The sequence below is a fragment of the Cupressus sempervirens genome, chromosome 3 (genome assembly GCF_028749045.1).
Source record: "Cupressus sempervirens isolate cs-2001-9-10 chromosome 3, ASM2874904v1, whole genome shotgun sequence".
Taxonomy (NCBI): Eukaryota; Viridiplantae; Streptophyta; class Pinopsida; order Cupressales; family Cupressaceae; genus Cupressus; species Cupressus sempervirens.
Genome location: NC_143120.1, coordinates 32,195,436 through 32,214,268, shown reverse-complemented (window position 1 = coordinate 32,214,268; position 18,833 = coordinate 32,195,436). Strand labels below are relative to the sequence as shown.

Below are 18,833 nucleotides of genomic sequence, written 5' to 3'. Positions count from 1 at the left end.
GCACGTAGTCCCATTGGGTCACCACTAGGGTACGCACATCAATCATCGAATGACCCTGGTCTAATCAAAGTGACACCCACAATCTAAATATGTCACGAACCTCGCATATGAGCAGTTCTCCTATGAGATATCCTATGGTCGACCATACTATCACCAGACTCATGTTAGTGGGAATCTCTTAATGACTTGCATGGAGTGATCAATTAGTGGTCGAGATGCAAACATGTGTCCCAACTCTGTGGGTGCATCATCCCAGGCCTCTGTCTCCCTCCATGGTCTCCACACCACTTCTACTAAGTCATCTAGCCGACCTCTCCACTGCTCAGTCTTCCCTGGAGCTACCTAGGTCAATTGGCCTCGATATATATATGTGTGTGTGTGTGTGTGTGTGTGTGTGTGTTTGTGTGTGTGTGTGTGTGTGTGTGTGTGTGTGTGTGTGGCTCTAGAGGTAGTCTCTCATCTACAAAAATGGGTCTCGTAATGGGAAAATGCTCCCATGCCCACACTTGAAGAACATAGACCCTAGTGGCCATGCTCCTCCTCTCATGATATACGATCTCATGAATCTCTTGGAACATATGGGAGAGCATGCACTAACCCCATTAGTAGCACACTAGCTCATCTAGCATTTGCTACAACATCCAACCCCATCCACACTCAAGTTTGTGTTGGCCTTTATTCAACATCAGAAAGTAGCTGATAAATATGCCCAATACTGATGGCAACCTATGAGTGGGTCCGTATGTATGTACCATCTCATCCCATGTGATGGCTCTACCTATGATGAGGTCCTCCTGGAATATAGCCTCAATGTTGTTGTGCCTATCCATGGCACTGTGTCTTACACTACCCATGACCCATGGAACAAGATCTATAGTATCCTGTAAATGTCCTCTCGAGCGATATTCATCTCTCCCTGTGGCAAATGGAAGGCGTCTGTCTCCAAATGGAAATGCTCAACTAGTGCTATCAATAGGCTGTGATTCCCCAACAATGTGGGAATTTGACAAAGATATGATAGTCCAAGAGTGTCAATATGTGCCACGTTGACATCATCTAGCTATCATAGCAAGGTTTTGTAAGGTGAGTAATGTGATTTGAATCTAACATTCAGAAAGCTAACCTGCATACATGAAAACAACATGCACACAATCAGTCTCAAATAAGCAAAAATGAAAAATGAAAGCACAAAATATCGACAAATCAAATTTCCAACATTTAATTTTGCAAATTACACTAGATTATCAAATGAGATTTTATCATCTCACGTGAGCTTGCACTTTTTCATGTGAGGAAACACATTCTCACACAAGAAAGTTAAAAAGACTAAGTAAAAAACTTGCCAAGTTTAGGGTTTCTCACACGAAAAATGAGTATCTACCATGTGAGGAAACCCATTGTACCCAACAAAGAAGTACTAGTTTGGTACTTCTTCGTGTGAGGAACAACATCCTCACATGAAAAATGACATGACAATGTTGAAACGTCCTAAAAAAATGCTAAAAAGACTTGAAATGCATGAAATTTGAAATGAGAAGCTAGATTATTGATGACTCACTGCAAGTCCATACTCTACTAGTTGACTGTGTCATTTGGAGTGCTCGAATCAATGCATATGCACTGGGACCACCATCTTTTCCTCAGAGCTCTCTTCTTCACAAAGACAAATGCATAAATGAATTGAAAATGAACCTTTGGGCCCTTATATAGGTTTTGACCTAATTTTTCAAAGTGCTCTGATTGATGTGAAATCATCCCCCTAGCTAATTTGGCTGCTCTGAACCCATTTTTGATATCCAATTCGAAATCTAACACACAAACAACTTAAAATTGCATTTTAAAATTTTGGGACTGATGTGATTGAACGCTTGTGTAGTCTATTTTTCTAATACTTTGTGAATCTCGAAATCTTTTCAAATCATATTTTCTTTAAATTTACCAAAAATTTTGGAAAAAGTCAACTTTGGTCAAATTTGGTCAAACTCGGTATTTTGGACCTCGAAATCACTTCAAATCAACTCCAAATTTTCTTCAGACTCTTCTGATCTATCCTACATTCTTTTAAATCTTAGATTTCTTCAATATCTATCAATATACTACTCTACATCACTGTTTTGGTGTGTCATCTTTTGGTTTTGCTCCCGATGGGGCAGGATGATTACACCATTGAATCTTTGAAAATTGGCTTCAACTTTACCTAGATCTTATATCCTTATCACTCAGGGCATCTCATTAATCGAGGGATCTTTTTTCTCTCTATTTGACATCTATGTCATCTATCTCATCTTTTGATCAGCTGATTAATCTTATAATAGTTCTTGTCAGAGTTTGATGGACAGGTATCGAGACAGTCTAACCCTGACTCCTGAGGATCAAGCCTCATTTTGGGAATGATTCTACGACTCATGATAGGTTGTGTTATCTCTTTCATGGACCATTATTCAGGTGTTCTATCTGGACTCTAGGGGATTAAGCTTCATTCTTGAGATAATTCAAAATTCTTGATGAGGATTAAGCTCCATTCTAGAGATAATCCTAACTCTTGCTAAGAATTAAACTTCGTTCTAGAGATAATTCTAAGTTCTTACTTTCAATTACTATTCAACGGACATGTATCAAGATAATTTAACCCTAATTCCTAAGGATTAAGCCTCATTCTTGGGATAATTGTATGAATTGTGATTAATCTTGTCATCTTCTAATGGACATGTTTTGGGACAATCTAACCCCAACTCCTGAGAATTGAGTCTTGTTCTGGGAAAAATTCTATGAAGTTTGATAATATTTGTCCTTTCATATCGGTATCTAGGTGTTCTATCTAGATTCCCTAAGGTTAAGCTTTGTTCTGGAAATAACCTTTAAAAACTTATCAATCTCGGTATCTAGGTGTTCTATCTAGATTCCCTAAGGTTAAGCTCCATTCTGGAGATAACCTTAAAAAATCTTATTAATCTCAATATCTAGGTGTTCTATCTGGATTCCTAAGGTTAAGCTTCATTATGGAGATAACCTTAAAAAGCTTATCAATTGGTCTTTGTATCATCAATTTCGGGACCAATCTCATTTCTTGATCTATGCTTCATACTTCTGATTTCTTTGAATCAAATGTGTTGCTCGCACATTCATTCAAAGAGGAGCGAATGTAATACCCCAAAATTGGCACATTGCCATGCTAAACCAATTTTGGTCTATTTAATCAATCCTAAGTCCTATTTTACTAGGCAATTCTAATTTTGATAATCACTACTTGACCTAAGTGTCAAATGCAGAAAATCCCTAATCTATATTAATTACACTCTTTATTTAATTCCTAAGAATTGACTCAAATTAGCTATATTAAACCTATTAATCAAGTTTAATTTAATTATAAGTCTTCATACTTTAATTAAATTAAAATTACCTTTTTAGCTAATGTACAAGGGAATTAAATGTATTTGATTTAATAAGATATATTCTCATTTTAATTTATTGAATTTTATTACTCAATCAATTAAGATTATGCATTTATGAGATCATATTTAATTTCTTTAAATCAAATATCTTCTCCAATATCTTCTCTTTAGTTTAGAAATGGAAACTTTGAATGAACTAGAATTGGAAATGGAATTAACTCAGTTAACTCTTTCTCACACTTAGAAGTGAATCAATTAACTTCATTTGCACAAGGAAATTTCCACTCTAACTAAATGTCATTTCTAATCTCGGTCGTTCATTCCAATTGATCTTGGCCATTGATCAATTTTTGGGATTCTATTTAAAAAGCCTTCAATTCCTCGTTAAGAGGTTGAAAAAGTGAATTATATCAAATTTATGTTGAATTGTTGACTCAATTATTCGTGCATTCTTAGTTATTACATACATATTATATCTTTCATAGTAGATTAATATGCATTCATATAGATTAATTGCTCTCTTTTATTTCTAGATTAATTGCATACATTTAGCTGTAATATTGCATCTCATTTAGCTTTACAAAATCCTTCATTCTAGATGTCTAGTTGCTAGCTTCTTGATTTGAGAGCAATAACATAATCATTCTAGTTAGAAGGCAACGGATCAGCTTGTTGAATTGTTTTCGATAAACAACACAATATTCATTCTGGGATGATTCTGCATATAATGATTGTGTTGAAGTGTGTGTGAAGATTGAGGCCCACATTTTCTGTATACAGGGACAAGATTATATATCATCAGAGAACTATTAGAAGGTATTCTAGAATTTCTAGTTCATGGAAAATTCTTGAAGAAGTACTTCTACTGAAGGTACTTTTCTTTCCATGGCAATAATCTAGGGTTTTCTATACAACATATGTAGATACTATACATTTTCTAAATATGTCATGTTTTTCCTATTATTTGATCAGATATTTTTCTCTAAGTTGTAATTTTGTCAAGTGTGTGGTCTGTTCTTCTAGAATTTCTAGATCCTTATATGGATGCAAGCTATCCATTTTCCCTAGACAGAGCCACTAATGGTGTACATTTTCACCATTCTGAATTTTCTAGAAATTAGTGTGAAAATCCAGATGAAATGTGTGAGATTGGAGCTTGCATTCTTGTTGTAGAGATTTTGGTAGAAAAACCCTAGAAAAATTTCACCTGTGCCCTAACTTGGGTATGTTTCTAAATCATCTTTTGTAAACCCATGATTATTATGAAAATGCTTTAAAAGATTACAAGACTTAATCAAATTTTTTTTGTCCATGGTATGATTATAACTCTCCTAAGTCTCATGTCCTAGCAAGAGTTTTTAAACCAAGTAAGAATATTCTATATTCTCTCCCAATCTCATGATCAAAGGTTGAGCATAGTGTTGTAGAAGAACTTTCAAACTATTTTGATCTTATGCCTACATTTGAAATTGTAAGATCGCAAGGATATGTGCTTGAAGTTAAAATGTGTCCCAAACATACATTTTAAGTGTTGAACGTAAATCTGTAAGATTATTCCTCAAACTTCAATTTTCCTCCTGATCTTACATTTTCAAGGTCAAGCGTATGTTTGTAAGATAAAATGCTAATGGTTCATAAGGAGTTACGATGATATTCTAAAAGGGGAAATCATAAAGGTGAAAGGTATGTTGAAAAGTCATTCAGAGATATGACCAAAGCATTGAGCATAAGTTCATAAAGGATTTTATGTTAAGGTTTTTCTCTCCCAAACTTACATCCTAAAGGAAAGCATATGATCACAAGTGTAACTTAAGGGTTGTCATGATGTTACATCTAAAGGGGAAGCATAAAGGCACAAGTCCATTTTCAAAGATGTTTGATGGAGAGTTAAGCATAACATCGAAGGGTCAATTCTAAAGCTCTCTAGAGTTATGGTTGAAGATCAAAGTATGGGTGGAGGATTATTTCAAAAGGGTTACGATGTAACAACAAAGTTTAAAAACTACCAAGTGTAAGAGCGAAAATCTCCAGTAGTTAAGCTTGTGAACCTACAGTCCAAGTGGAATTCAATTGAGCATAAAGACATATCCCTAAAAGATTAAAAAAATGCAAAAATAGAATTCACACAGATGTATAAAGGATAAGAGATTTGACCAATCAGAATTTTTACATAAAATAAGAATTGCTAAGCTGGATGCTAATGTCACCAAATTTTTGAAATGACATCCTGACTATAAATTTGAATCCTCGTGCATGCAAGCATTAAATGGAATAAGTGAAGTTGATGGGGTGTATTCTTACATAAAGACATTCTTTGTAATAAAAAGTACCAGTAGCCAAAAGCCAAAAGAGTCATTGAGTTGCAGAGCGCTTGAATTTCTAGATTTACAAAGATTTTCTTGGTATTTCCAGAGTTTAGTTACAGAAGGAAAAATGTCAGAACTAGGAGGTGATGAAGCTCAGTCACAAGAGGTGGAGGTTGTCTAGACATCATCTTCAATGACTATAAAAATAAGGTAGAGAAAGCTAAATAAATATGATGATGAGTGGTGTAAACTTTTGCTAGGATCGTTAAATGCTATCTCTACAAACAACCATAGCTTTAGTGATCCTTATATATAATGCAGAGATTCCATCTTCCTGAATACAAACAAGTATGATCTTTTTCATGTTCTTTTATAGAAATAGATTTAAGAAGCCACCAACTTCAAATCCATGGAGAAGAGATCTGACGAAGCTTATTTTCCCCAAAGTGTATGTGGATGTAGATTTGTTGAAAGCCTTAATAGTAGCTTATAACCTTACTACCAAGTCATTCCATAAGAAGGATGGTAGCATTTTATGCACATTGGATCACACATCTTTGGACTTGAGGGGAAAATGAGTGTGGAGGTTGATATTCAGGACCTCTTGGAGAAGTTTGAAAGGAATGTTAGATTCTACACTGGTAAAGTGATGATTCACCACATCCCTTATGAGTTAAAATTGATAAGAGAGATTTTGAAGAAGGAAGATAAGATGCTACTAGTTGATAAGTTTAAGAACGACATGCAAAACAAATTCAATGATTTGCATAAGGCTTTGGGAATTGATGGATCAGATATGGTGTATGGAAGGTCTTACCTCATGGCTTTCAATATCTAAGACCAATTTGCCAATATGGAATATGATTATGTAAAATAAATTATTGAGAAGATGCAAGAATAAGTTGTTTCTTCTTAGAAGGGAGAGTTTGGAAACTTTAATTCTCATCACTTCTCATTTTTAATGCATCTCATTCTGTACAAAAATATTGGCTGCTTCAATATTGATTTCATTGATCAGACTTGAGATTTAGATGGAGACTTGCTAGTGCAACCATGGACTCAAGTATGGGATAGGCACTACCCTTATTCTTCTTCTATTTCATTCTTTAATAATTTTATTTTTTTTCTTCATGAGAATGTTAGGTGCCCTACCAGATAGGCTCCCTAAGATTTTGAGGAGGATAAGGCCAACATGGTTTAAAGATGATGCCAAATTGGACCACAACTGGGGGAATAACTTTTTGCTTCAAAATGTTTCAATTATGAGAGTATATTCATGCCCACAACCCCCACATATTCTACCAAAGTATATACCACTTAGGTTGGGGATTATCGAGTTTTTATGGCAACTAATCATGATGGACCAAGAGTATCTAGGCCCTAAATTGTATAAAGGGACATTCTTGTGTAGATGTTTTAAGATAGGAGATTTCACAAATGGAAAGGAGTCAATTGACCAAATCCATGAATATCTCAGACATTACAACCTATCCTCTGCACCAAACAATATCTATGATACTGAGAGTGTTGTTAGAAATGTATTAAAAGAAATTAGAAATTACAATTTGCCTAACAACAAGGAATTACCTCAAGAAGACATCATTAGAAACAATTTTATTGAAAGTGGGGTAGAGGATAGACTAAATAAATTTGAGGATATCCAAAGGGTAAAGAGAGAGATGAAGAAAAGTAATCCCAGTTTTGAAGGTTTTTGCACATAGGTTGCCTATCTCCTTAGGCTTGAAAAGATGTCAATTACCACATGATATGGGAGAAGAGGATAGGGTGAATCTAGATTCCCCTAAACCTGATGTGGAATTAGAAGAAGAAGAAGAAGAAGATCACCCTAAGGCCTCTACATGGGTATCAAAAGGAAATAAGAGACAAAAAGTTGTCCATATGCCTAAAAAGGTGAAGGAAAGGACACTGTAACTAATGCCTAACATAAGTTAGTACTTTGCTAATATGAGGTAGAATTTCATTTAGGAAAGGGTTAAGGTAGCATAGATCTCCTTAACTAAATCACAGTTAACTACAACAAGATTGGATGACAAGAAAAGCTGAGAAATTCTTGGAAGATGATGACTTTGTGAAAACTCTAGAATTTTAAATATTCTTATATAAGGTAAAATAGAGTGAATTAACTCTGATGCTCAAACCTAGAGAAAGTGAGAATAAAACAAAGGATCTCATTGAAAAGCTCTTGGCTTATGACCCTAACAATGAAACTATGACTATCAGTGAAGTTAGAGATCTTGTACAAAGAAGTAGAATGCTTCTAGTACCCGGATGTGATTTGGGGATAACATTTGTGTTAGACCAAATTAGAAGACAAGACAAGGCAATGTCTTATGAAGCCTTTGGTTCTCAAGGTCTACAAAGAGGCTTAGGATTCAGTATAGACAGTAAAATATTGGTTGTATGGAGCTTTTCTCCTTAAAAAAAATGCCTAGGATCATGGATGTCTAGGACATTGCTCAAGGAAGCGCTATAATATGGACTTTGGATTCTACCACTAGTAGTGATATTTCAAGTGCTTTGAAGCACTTTTCATTTATGAATGAGGCCAAAGTAGGCCAAATTAAGGATCAACTAGCTCAAACTTTCAAGGAATACATAGACACTAGAAAGTTGTATGAGGAAGACCATAAAATGAGCTATGTATTTGAGAAAAGGGTCAATGAGCTAGAAGAGAAGGTACATGGGTTTGAGAATGAAGTTGCCTCCTTAAAAGAACAAATCAAGGAGATGGAGTAGAACAAATAAGAAGTAAGGGTTGATTCTAGAGAAGATTCCACTAAACAAATGCCACAATGGACAAAGGATAAATCAGTTGACATTGATCAAGAAATTATTGCCATGGAGACTAAGACTCCTACTCAAGATAACCAACTCAAGGTCAATGCACTGAAAGGAATGTTGAGTCAAAGGGTGGAAGTGATAAAAAGGATGTCCCAAAATGTTCATAGCATTTTCATATCCTTACAAGTTGTAGAGAATACATGCAATGAAGCACTCACATGGCTAACCCCTATTTTTAATCAGTGTGGCCCATTTATTCAATTCTTTGACAGATTGATTATTTTGACGGCTAAGAAGCCAGGGCTACCAGATCATTTTTTTAATTGTGAAAGAGGATCTAGAGTTAGTTAAAGAATTTGTTGGATTTTTTACAAGCAAATTACAAGTAATATAGGAAAAGATGAAAATGACGAATAAAGGTATGGATAGATTTATCTGCTCAATTGTTGATAGTGATATTAAATTAAAAGACTGGCAGGAATAGTCAGGATCTTTTTATCACAATTTTTAGATTGGAAAGTGTTATAGCAATTCTTGATGGAAATGTTGATGAGGTGGCTTTTGCTCAATTGTTGATCGTGATAATAAATTAAAAGACTGGCAGGAATGATCAGGATCTTTTTATCACATTTTCATATTGGAAAGTGTTATAGCAATTCTTGATGGAAATGTTGATGAGGTGGCCTTCTATGAATTGGTTGATGCTTTGTTCAAAGTTGAGGTTGACACATGAACAACTAGTTTGTAGTTGAGTCAAGAGCCATTATAGATGCTAGGTGGAATAAGTTTGTTGGTGACTTGGAGACTACTAGAGGCACTAATTGGCCTACCAAGAGAGAGATATATGTGTGGGAGGTAGTTGGAGAAATCAAGGCCCTACACATGGGAAGTAGTTAGAAGACAACTATTGAAGGAAATGAAGATAAAATAGAGGAAGGACAAAATCACAATATGGTGTCTTATCTTTGCATGTACTTGTTGTGGACACACCTGCACTTCAAAAAAAGATTGTATCTGAATACTAGAATGATTGTTGTTAATTTTGAATTCTTTCCCATATCTCTCAGACGAAGAGAATGTTGTAACTATTTTTGCATTCTCTTTATCTTTTCGGTGTCATTTTTGACATGTGTCTCCCCAATCCATAGCTCGTTGCAATCCTTATTCTATAAAATGATTTTAAAGACTAGGGAGAAGGGTCTGAATTCTAATCTTGTAATTCACATCAATTTGAGTCGGTCCTCAGTTTTGTGCTAAGTCTTTGATGTATTTAGCTTGTTTTTTAGAAGTCTAGAAATTAATGAAAGTCTAGTTGTAGTCATACATCTTTGTCAACTTTCATATTAGAACTATGTATTACTTTCAAGGAAATTAATACAAGAAAGTTTTGCAGAATATTTGTCTTATAGTTCTGTCTCCTATTTCATGTCTTTGTGATTTTGAGAATGAATGAGCGAGTTTCATTTTATTCAAATGCAAATTGATGAATTGTAGGTCATTTTAGAAGTTGTTTTTAATTCAAAGAATTAAGTAAATGCTTCTATCGAGTGATAGGACCATGTGGGATATGAAAGGAATTTGATAACTATAGGATTTAAAGGTTTCAACTGATACATTTAATTGCAAGTCAATTAAATAGATCTAGAAGATAGTTGATATAACCTTGTTTGACAATGGATTAAGGCACTGGTCTTTAAGTTGAAGACATCAAGCAATATTAATCTTGTCTTAGCATGGACACATTTTATAAATCAAAATCATCAAGGTCACTATCATAATGGAATGTAAAGTTGGTCAATACTTATTGCATAATTCTGTCAAGTTCATTATTAGCTCTAATTAGCTTCTCAATTGTCTTGCAATCACAAGAAGTCTTCAAGACCAAATTTGTTGCGTAGAGTTTGAATTACTGACTGTCATTCTTAAAAGGTTTTCAAATCCTTAGGTTAACCTGTTGTGGCTTAGTAGAACCTAAAGTGTAGAAAGCAGTATTGCTTTGTTAAGTTGGTCCAGGGCTGAATAGGGTATGGCAATAACGGGAAGCCGCTAAATCCTAGGTAATACACTATTTGTTGCTTTTCCCAGTTTTATATGCAAATCTGTTAAATTAGAAACCAACACAACCTTTGATCTTAATATTTTATTTTTCATCTTGAACTTTTCCTTATCTCAATTTGATCAAATCTATAGTATTTCTACATCTCCTCTACTCCATTTTGATTTTGATCTTGAAGGGGAAGGAATCCTCTAAAATATCTATCTGATCTATCTCTTTTCTTTGGAATTTTTAGTCATCTTGGATTTTGATATGTCTTAACTTGATCTATCTACTTTCTTTTGACTACTTATCTTAGACATATTAGCACCTATCTTACTTCTTTGGGTATTGATATTGTCTTATCTATTTCTCTCCCAATGTTCTATTCCACAACTTATAGATTGTGCATTCAGGATCATCTACCTCTATGTGCTTAGTTCGATTAGGTTCAGACTCAAATATATATATTAGCTTGAAATATTTAATTTTTGACTGAATGTGTGCCTAGATCAATCACACATTAACCAAAGAGGGGCAAATCTAACCATCTAAAAATGGCCCTCTAGACTATGAGCCCACCTTTCTAGCAATTTTGCATAATTTACCCATCACTTATTTTTTATCAAATCATCACTTTATTATTTATTCAATTATAACCTATGGTTTAGCCACCTTATCCTAAGTCTTTTATTTAATTGAAAGAATCAAGTCCCCTTTTAATTAAATAAAACTCCCAATGTCCCTCTTGTCCTATGTGTGTAGATGAAAAGGATTATTGCTATTTTAACAATAATAAGAAAGACATTTTTGTCTACACATGAGGGACACACTTTTCTATGTGAGAGGAATCTTTATTTTCAAAATAACTTTAATTCTGTCCCCACATTTATTTCCTCTTAAACATGAGCGTTGATCTTTCTTAGTTGAGATTTTTTTGTACCAAAGTCAACTTGAGATTCATTCTCCACCCTTGATTTTTCCTCTTAATCTCTACCATTCATTTCACTTTAAAAGGAGTCTCTCTCCTCACTCACTCATACCTTATGCTTGTACTATATTGTTATGTTGTCATTTTTCTTTTTCACTCTCGAGGACATTTGCACTCACTTTCTTTACTTGCATTGTTAAATTATATTCCTTTTATGCAATAGATTAGCTCACATAGTCTAATTAGGGGTTTTGTAACTCTTTGCTAGATTAGATCTTGCATCTCATTCAGGTTAGTTTGAATTTGCATTGCATACTTGATGCTTGGATATTGGCACTCTTGCCTCTACTCCTTTGCATCTTCCATTGTATGGTGCACATTACAAAGGTTGCTTAACTAGGTTCATTTGAGAGTCACCATACTATCATTGCACTCTTGCACATTATAGATAGGAAGCTATAGGCTGCCTCTTGAGATTCTCTTCCTCATCGGTATTCTCAAGAATAATGCTCTATAGAAGTGTGTTCACCTTCTGAACATACAAACGTGCTAATATGCAAGAGGTAAAGGTGGTTATAAGTGACCAACCTAATAACTTGTAGGTAGTTTTGAAACTATTAGGTGCTCATCACTAACATTCTTAATTGAAATTATTTCACAACTTAAGATATATAATTTTGATGTCCATAAGTATAGTTAAACATAGCCTAATTAGACTCGAAGGTTACTTTTTTTCCAATTTTATTCAGTATAACTTCCTTCCAGACTTTACTATGTGGGTTTGGTGATAGTGCCCCCATGCTCTAGGGGTAGTGCCCCCGGGTTCTAGGGGTCAACGGGAAACGACCCTTGTGGGGTCCTGGGGTAGTGCCCTAGGCGAGGTGAAGGGGCAACACCACTTGTGGGGTCCTAGGGTAAGCGACTCAAGGCGCTCTCCTTGTCGTGATATAGGGTGGGCGTAAGGGGCAGCACACTTGAAGCCAAAAATGAATTTACTATTGTAAAAGGAATCACAAATTTTATTTATTTTATTTGGTCAGTTTATACTAGCCCTAATTTTGTAAGCGGCAAAAAACTTGTATAAAATAGCTTAGGGTTAGGGATTTCATCAAATATGATAATACTGAAGCTTCTTGCAACATTATTGAGATGTAAGAGATTACATGTTGTAATTAGGTTGTAAACACTGGATACTAAGAATATTGAACTTAGTGTTTGGTTGACGTAGCCCAGGGATTGGGTGAACCATGTTAGATCTTTGTGTCTTGTGTTCTCTTTAACTTTGAGATCTAACACAAAACAAACTTTGACTTTAGCCTTTGAAATTTTCGAACATTCTTTATTTTCATCATGAGTCATCCTCATATTTCAATCTTTCTTAACTTGTTCTTCTAGCTCATACTTTGTGAACATTACCACTTCACTCAGGTAACACTGCACTCAATTAACACTGAACTCCATTTGTACGTTCCTAGGTGCTTAGTTAATACTTTAATAGCTCAGGCAATACTCTATTTCTTCTTTCACTTGGTGTATCTAGTGTAGCCTAGTGAATACATGAGCTTCATTACAACTTTACATGATTGCAAAACAATCTAACCAACATTACATTGTCAGGGTCTAATGCATTCAAGTGCCCATTGAATACTTGTAGTTATCAACTCTGTCATCATCATACTTTCTTCAAATCCTTTTCATTAATTAAATGATATTACACTCTATTGAATTAGCATAATGTCTAACCAACTAAGGCTTGACATCAATGACAACATAATAACTAATATGACTCTTTTTCATACAATAATAGCATTCTCAGTTACATTATTAGTTTGACACAGAGCAAGGTAGGAGAATCCCCAAAGGAGATGTCCTAGCCCCCAACAAATAACCACATAGAAGATACACAATAACAATGCAAGATCTAATACCAAATCATGACTTTATTTATAAAATTATTGTTACATGCAATGTGTCGAGCTGTAAGGCCTTCCTGGCTACGACTAAATACAAAGCAAGTTATTACAGTAATAGTTCCACAAGATCCCTCAAGATCTAACCCAAACACTAGCTAGTCTAGCTACATACTATGGTAGAAACCTCCAAGATCTCAACTTGTGCTCGCAAGCCACCAAACAACCTCCTTGTTTCTAAACCGCAACCACTAGCTCTTCTCACTAACTCGCAACTCCACCACAATCCTGTTGTAAACTACCTCACATTCGGCGCTCTGTCCACAGACTCAGGAAAACTCGCTCCTCGCTTCCTCCTCTCCAAGCTTCTACTAAGAAGAGATCACACCTCCCAACTTGATTAAAAATGCTCATATGCCTTGCTTAAATAGGCACTTACTACCCAAGATGTTACCAACACAACCAATGTCGGATAAAAGGTAAATGCAACTACCTTTCAACAAATATTTAATTCCCACCCAAATAAAACTAAGCACCACCACGTGGCCCAACAAATATTAAATGCATGATTTAATAAAATGTCCACAAACTTCTAAAATTCCGCCTACACACCTCGATAAATGGAATGACAGCCATTCTTATTTAGTTTTCTATTTACGCCACCTATGCACTTCGAAAATAGAAATTCCCTTTTTTTTTCTTTTTTTTTCATTTTATTATTATTTTTCCTCTATTTTTAGTCACTTTCTCTCTCCAAATTTTCTTTTTCTCTTTTTCCTGACGCAAGATGCTCTTGCATCACAGTTGGGGCTAACATAGGTCTTATTTTGTTTATTTGTAGCTCACCTTATTATTTTTTGACCTCTTTTAATTCTCTTTGCTTTTATTATTTTTATTGGTTTGTTGATCTTTGTTTTTAGTTTTCTATCTGGATCTACATGCATATAGGCCTACATATGTACAATGGGTTTTCTTTGCTTTCCCCTTTCAAAATCTTGTCTCCTCTTGTTGATTCATTGGTGGTTGTTCCTTAGATTTTGCTTATTCCATGCTCTCTTTGGCTTTGAGTTTATGGTACCTATTTTCATAACATGCTCGCTTGGATTATTTCATTTCGTTTTGTTGTTAATCTTCTTTGAATAATAGCTTTATTTTATTTATTTGTTATCTTTTGTGTGCTTTGCTTGGTGTTGGCTTTCTTTCTTCTTCTTCTTCTTCTTATTATTATTATTTTCATTGATTTGTTTTTCATATTCTTTTGGTCTTGTATATTTATTTTTATTTTTAGGAACTTTTTTATCATTTTTTTGGTTTGTGGTGCTTTGTTAGTTTACATTTTTTATTCCTCTGACCTTTTTGGTGGTTCCCTAATTCATCTTGATGATTGTTACCCCTCCCCCATAATTTTACTTGTCCTTTTTACTATTTCTAATCGTGCTGCTCTTTTCTCATGATAATGATTAAAAATGCATACAATCAAATCCATAAAAGAACACTTTAGAAATGGTGTGGAAATCTGATAATGTTAATAAAATATTGTTCAATCTCTATATTCCCAAAATTACAATAAAATATCATTCAATCTGCATATTCATGCCAATTCTATCTTCTCAAGCCTCTTTTGACCTCTTTAGACAATAAGAATTTTAACTCTAGAATAAATTTATCACATGTGAAATTGATGATTTTTTGCCCAAATTTCTCTTCTAAAATTTATCCACAGCAAAACGTAAAGTCAATCAAAAGTTCATAAAGTGGACAGCATGATCAGCAACTAACCGGCTCTAAAGAGCTACAACCAATCAGCAACTAACCAGCTCTAAAGAGCTATGACCAAACAAAGAACTTACCCTAAAGAGCTACAACCAATCAGCAACTAACCGGCTCTAAAGAGCTACAACCAATCAGCAACTAACCGGCTCTAATGGAAGTAACATACTCTTCCCATCTTTCTCCTCTTTCGTATTTTTCATTGTTAAACCTGCACTCTCTACCGGTTTTTAATTTTCAATCCATGCCAGTAAAAGGTTTTGTTTATTTGAATTTGGCGAGTGAATGCGACCCGCATACCATGTTAACGCCTTATACAGTCCTACATCTCATCGATTGATCATCTGTACAGCACATCATTAAGTTGGGTAAGTTCAATTTTGCTGATCAGTTTGGAAAGCAAGCATAATGCATCAGATTTACAGATAACGCTTTTAAATTTTATTAGTCTGCACCTGGAAGAAATATCCCAGATATGACATATCGATCCTTAACTGGTTCTAAGATGGATTACAATTATGTGTAGAGCCTGAAATATGAGTGAGTAATATTATAAAATACAAACTGCATCTAAGCGTTACAATTGAGTTTCTGCCAACCTTACTAGCCTACTCAATGAAGACTGACAACATATATGTTCTATTTTAAGCAGCCATTAGGAATTGTAACAAGGCAGAGAAGTTAGAACATCTGTGTGCAATGGATAGAACGATTTTGCCATATCTTCTGAAGAAAAGTACTCATAATTTTCTTAATCTGCTCAACGAGGGCACCTTCCTTACTTTCGTTGCTTGTTCGAAAGAGTAGGCAATCTCAATGAGAGTGAGCTCTGAGCCTCGGCCTCCTCCAAAAAATATGCCAAAGGGAACCCCGCTTGTATTGTAGCCTGCAGGCACACTGATACCAGGATATCCTGCAATGGCTAGAACGCTTTTAATCTGAATATCTATGGTCACCAGGGCATGTAGATTGTAGCTTTTTAAAACCCTATGAATTCCAGTTTTTGTTAGCATGTGATCTGTTTTTAGGGATTTTTTATATTCTTGTGCTTTTAAACCAGATGTGTTCTGGGACTGAAGAAATTTCCCTTGTCCATACTCAAAGAGTTTTTCCTGATAGAAAAGTAGATTTAGTGTTATAAACATTTTAGGATACAAAACAAACCACGCAGAAAACAAAGTGAGAAAGAGCTATTCTACCTCCATAGCATGTTGTGTATTGAAGGAGATGATGTCAGCTAATGTGCGAACGGGAGATTGCAGAAGCTGTGAAAGGTAGATGTTAACATCATGTTTGAATTCGTACTTTAGCACAATTTGCTCATTATCGATGCTTAAATTCAGAAAATTACTGAACATGTGATTTTCCACTAAAATTGCTCCTTTTTCCCTGAAAAGCAGACATAAAGAGGTGTCATATAGTTTTCTCTAAAGCAGAATATGCATTTTTTCATTATATTGCTTCATTACTTGTTCTAATCTGTGGAACCACATCCTGTTGTTAATGTAGCTTTATAAGAGGATTATTGGTGAAGGGAGACCTTCTCTCAAACAATGACACATTTGCTTGCCCCTATAAACATTAGGATTACCTCATAGTTGCCAGATGCTTCTCAAAGGTTACTGCTTCAGCAGATCCAGGTGGTAAATCTGGGTTTCGAACAATACCCAGCCTCTTTCCCTGCAGCCCATCTGTCTTGAGGAATTGTTTATATCCACCTTTTGGAATGAACTGAGCTGCACTTTTTGTAGCTTTGTGATCATATACGTCATAGCCAACAATCACATCTAACAGGTAAACTGCATCTGTTACTGTTCTGCAAATTGGTCTGTTATCAACAGATTCAAGTTATCTCAGAATCTTGTTCTATCTCTAGGAAAATGTGAACTTGTAAAAAGCAGCATTCATTTATCGCATTTGCGTCCTTAACCAAAAGACTTGCCGCAGATTTTCAGAGTGGTGACCACATTCTTTATTATTGATTCACTTAAGCACACAAATATATGTTAGCTTGCTATAAGTACTTTCAGCTAATGAGAATAATGCCTTGGATTACTGGTTTGGTGGACGACATGTTATACTGTTGATAATGGCTTCGAAGGATAATGAACATTAATTGATATTATTAGTTATTTGTTGGCAGTTGTGTATTAATATATACAATGATGCATTATGAGAATGCATAGAAAAAATTAATGTATAAAAATAATTTTAAGTTCAGTAATTTTTTTATACTAAACTTCAAATTATTTTATTGCATTAATATTTTTACATTATCATATTACATTATTGTATTCATATATTTAATGATATAATTGCAAACTATAACTGTCTATAAGCAAACGACGACTTATATCAATTAATGTTCATTAGTCTTTATTCTTCAAAAATTCTTCAAAAATTCTTCATTATTTTATTATTTCTCCACCATAATGAACAATTTGAAGAATATCTTCAAAACATATGCTGCAGCACTATCTTGACTTAAGAACTCTCTTTAGCTCCTTTTCAAGAATTGTGAATGTGCATTCTTCAATCACTGATGCAATCACATCGTCACTCTTCTGGTGCTCACTACATTCAAAGATGATAAAATTATAAATGATCATCATTAGTCATTTGTTAGTGCTCACACCAATCATGACCACTAGATTCTGCAATCTTTAGGACCAAGCAATGTTTAAATCTATCACCAACAATTTGTACAAAATCTGAAATAAACCAACAATGCCATCGTATCAACAAATTTACAACAACATGAAGCATATCACTCATCTTCGTGGAATTTCTACTCAAATCAATTATGCACATGCTAATAAACATCTCCTTTGCAATAAAAATGTCATCAATGTAACATCCGCTTTTCCCAGGTCTTAATCAACAACTAACATATCCAAGAACTTTAGATATTACTTCATTTCATAGGGAAAACAGTTAAATCAGTTTGGTTCATATGAATGAGATTAGCGGTTAAAATCAGTTAAACAAAATTTCTTAATTAAGAATTGAAAACACCATCAATGAATTTACTATGGAAATTAAAATCTACATACCATGGAATTCAAGACCGAAATCAATCTAGGAATGCTTTTGCAACCACCCAGGTTAGTCCATAAATACCACTATCAAATGACGACTACCATCCAATACTGCTATTTCAAAATCAAATGACGATTACCATTAAATACCACTATATCAATTAGGGCATCACATACCACTGTATCAATTAGGGCATCAATTACCATTGGATCATTTAGGGCATTAGATACCATTGTATCACTTAGGGCTTCAGATACCACTGTATCATTTAGGGCATCAATTACCATTGGATCTTTTAGGGCATCAAATACCACTGTATCATTCCTTGCTTTCCGATTTGCTAAATTGTGGCATTATCATAAGATTAGAAGATATGCTCATAATCATTATTCTTATATATGGAAAACTAAAATAACAATCCTATAGATATATTCCATATTCTGTTAGAAGATCAACCGATCTAATTGGTTGCCAATTATATTGACGATAATAATTGCTTTCATTCAAAGAAATAACTGTAATGATGATACAACTCAATTAATCTTACCTTCTACTTGAACATACATCATAAAAGTAAAAATACTTGTTTCTGGCAATTGTTTGAATTGCTCAACTTATCTTTATTTGATGGCCGTCTGACATATTGTG

General features: G+C 34.5%; 1 protein-coding gene and 1 long non-coding RNA gene across 3 annotated transcripts in view; one reads left to right on the top strand and one right to left on the bottom strand.

Moving 5' to 3' along the window:
• The first annotated feature begins 15,276 nt into the window (after window positions 1–15,276).
• Window positions 15,277–18,833, top strand: part of LOC149564629 (uncharacterized) — a 43,376-nt gene continuing 39,819 nt past the window's right edge. Inside the window, exon 1 of one of the 2 annotated variants that reach the window (XR_016361871.1) lies at window positions 15,277–15,514. This is a non-coding gene — a long non-coding RNA (uncharacterized LOC149564629). Of the gene's footprint in view, window positions 15,515–16,295; window positions 16,421–18,833 lie in introns of those variants that run through there. The other variant, XR_016361870.1, reaches the window with a different exon arrangement.
• Window positions 15,565–18,833, bottom strand: part of LOC149564630 (putative amidase At4g34880) — a 41,884-nt gene continuing 38,615 nt past the window's right edge. The window contains exons 4-6 of the mRNA XM_089818171.1: window positions 16,738–16,974; window positions 16,346–16,535; window positions 15,565–16,258 (exon numbers count right to left, since the gene is read on the bottom strand). Of these exons, the coding sequence (XP_089674297.1) occupies window positions 15,887–16,258; window positions 16,346–16,535; window positions 16,738–16,974 (799 nt within the window). The 3' untranslated portion in view covers window positions 15,565–15,886. The remainder of the gene's footprint in view (window positions 16,259–16,345; window positions 16,536–16,737; window positions 16,975–18,833) is intronic.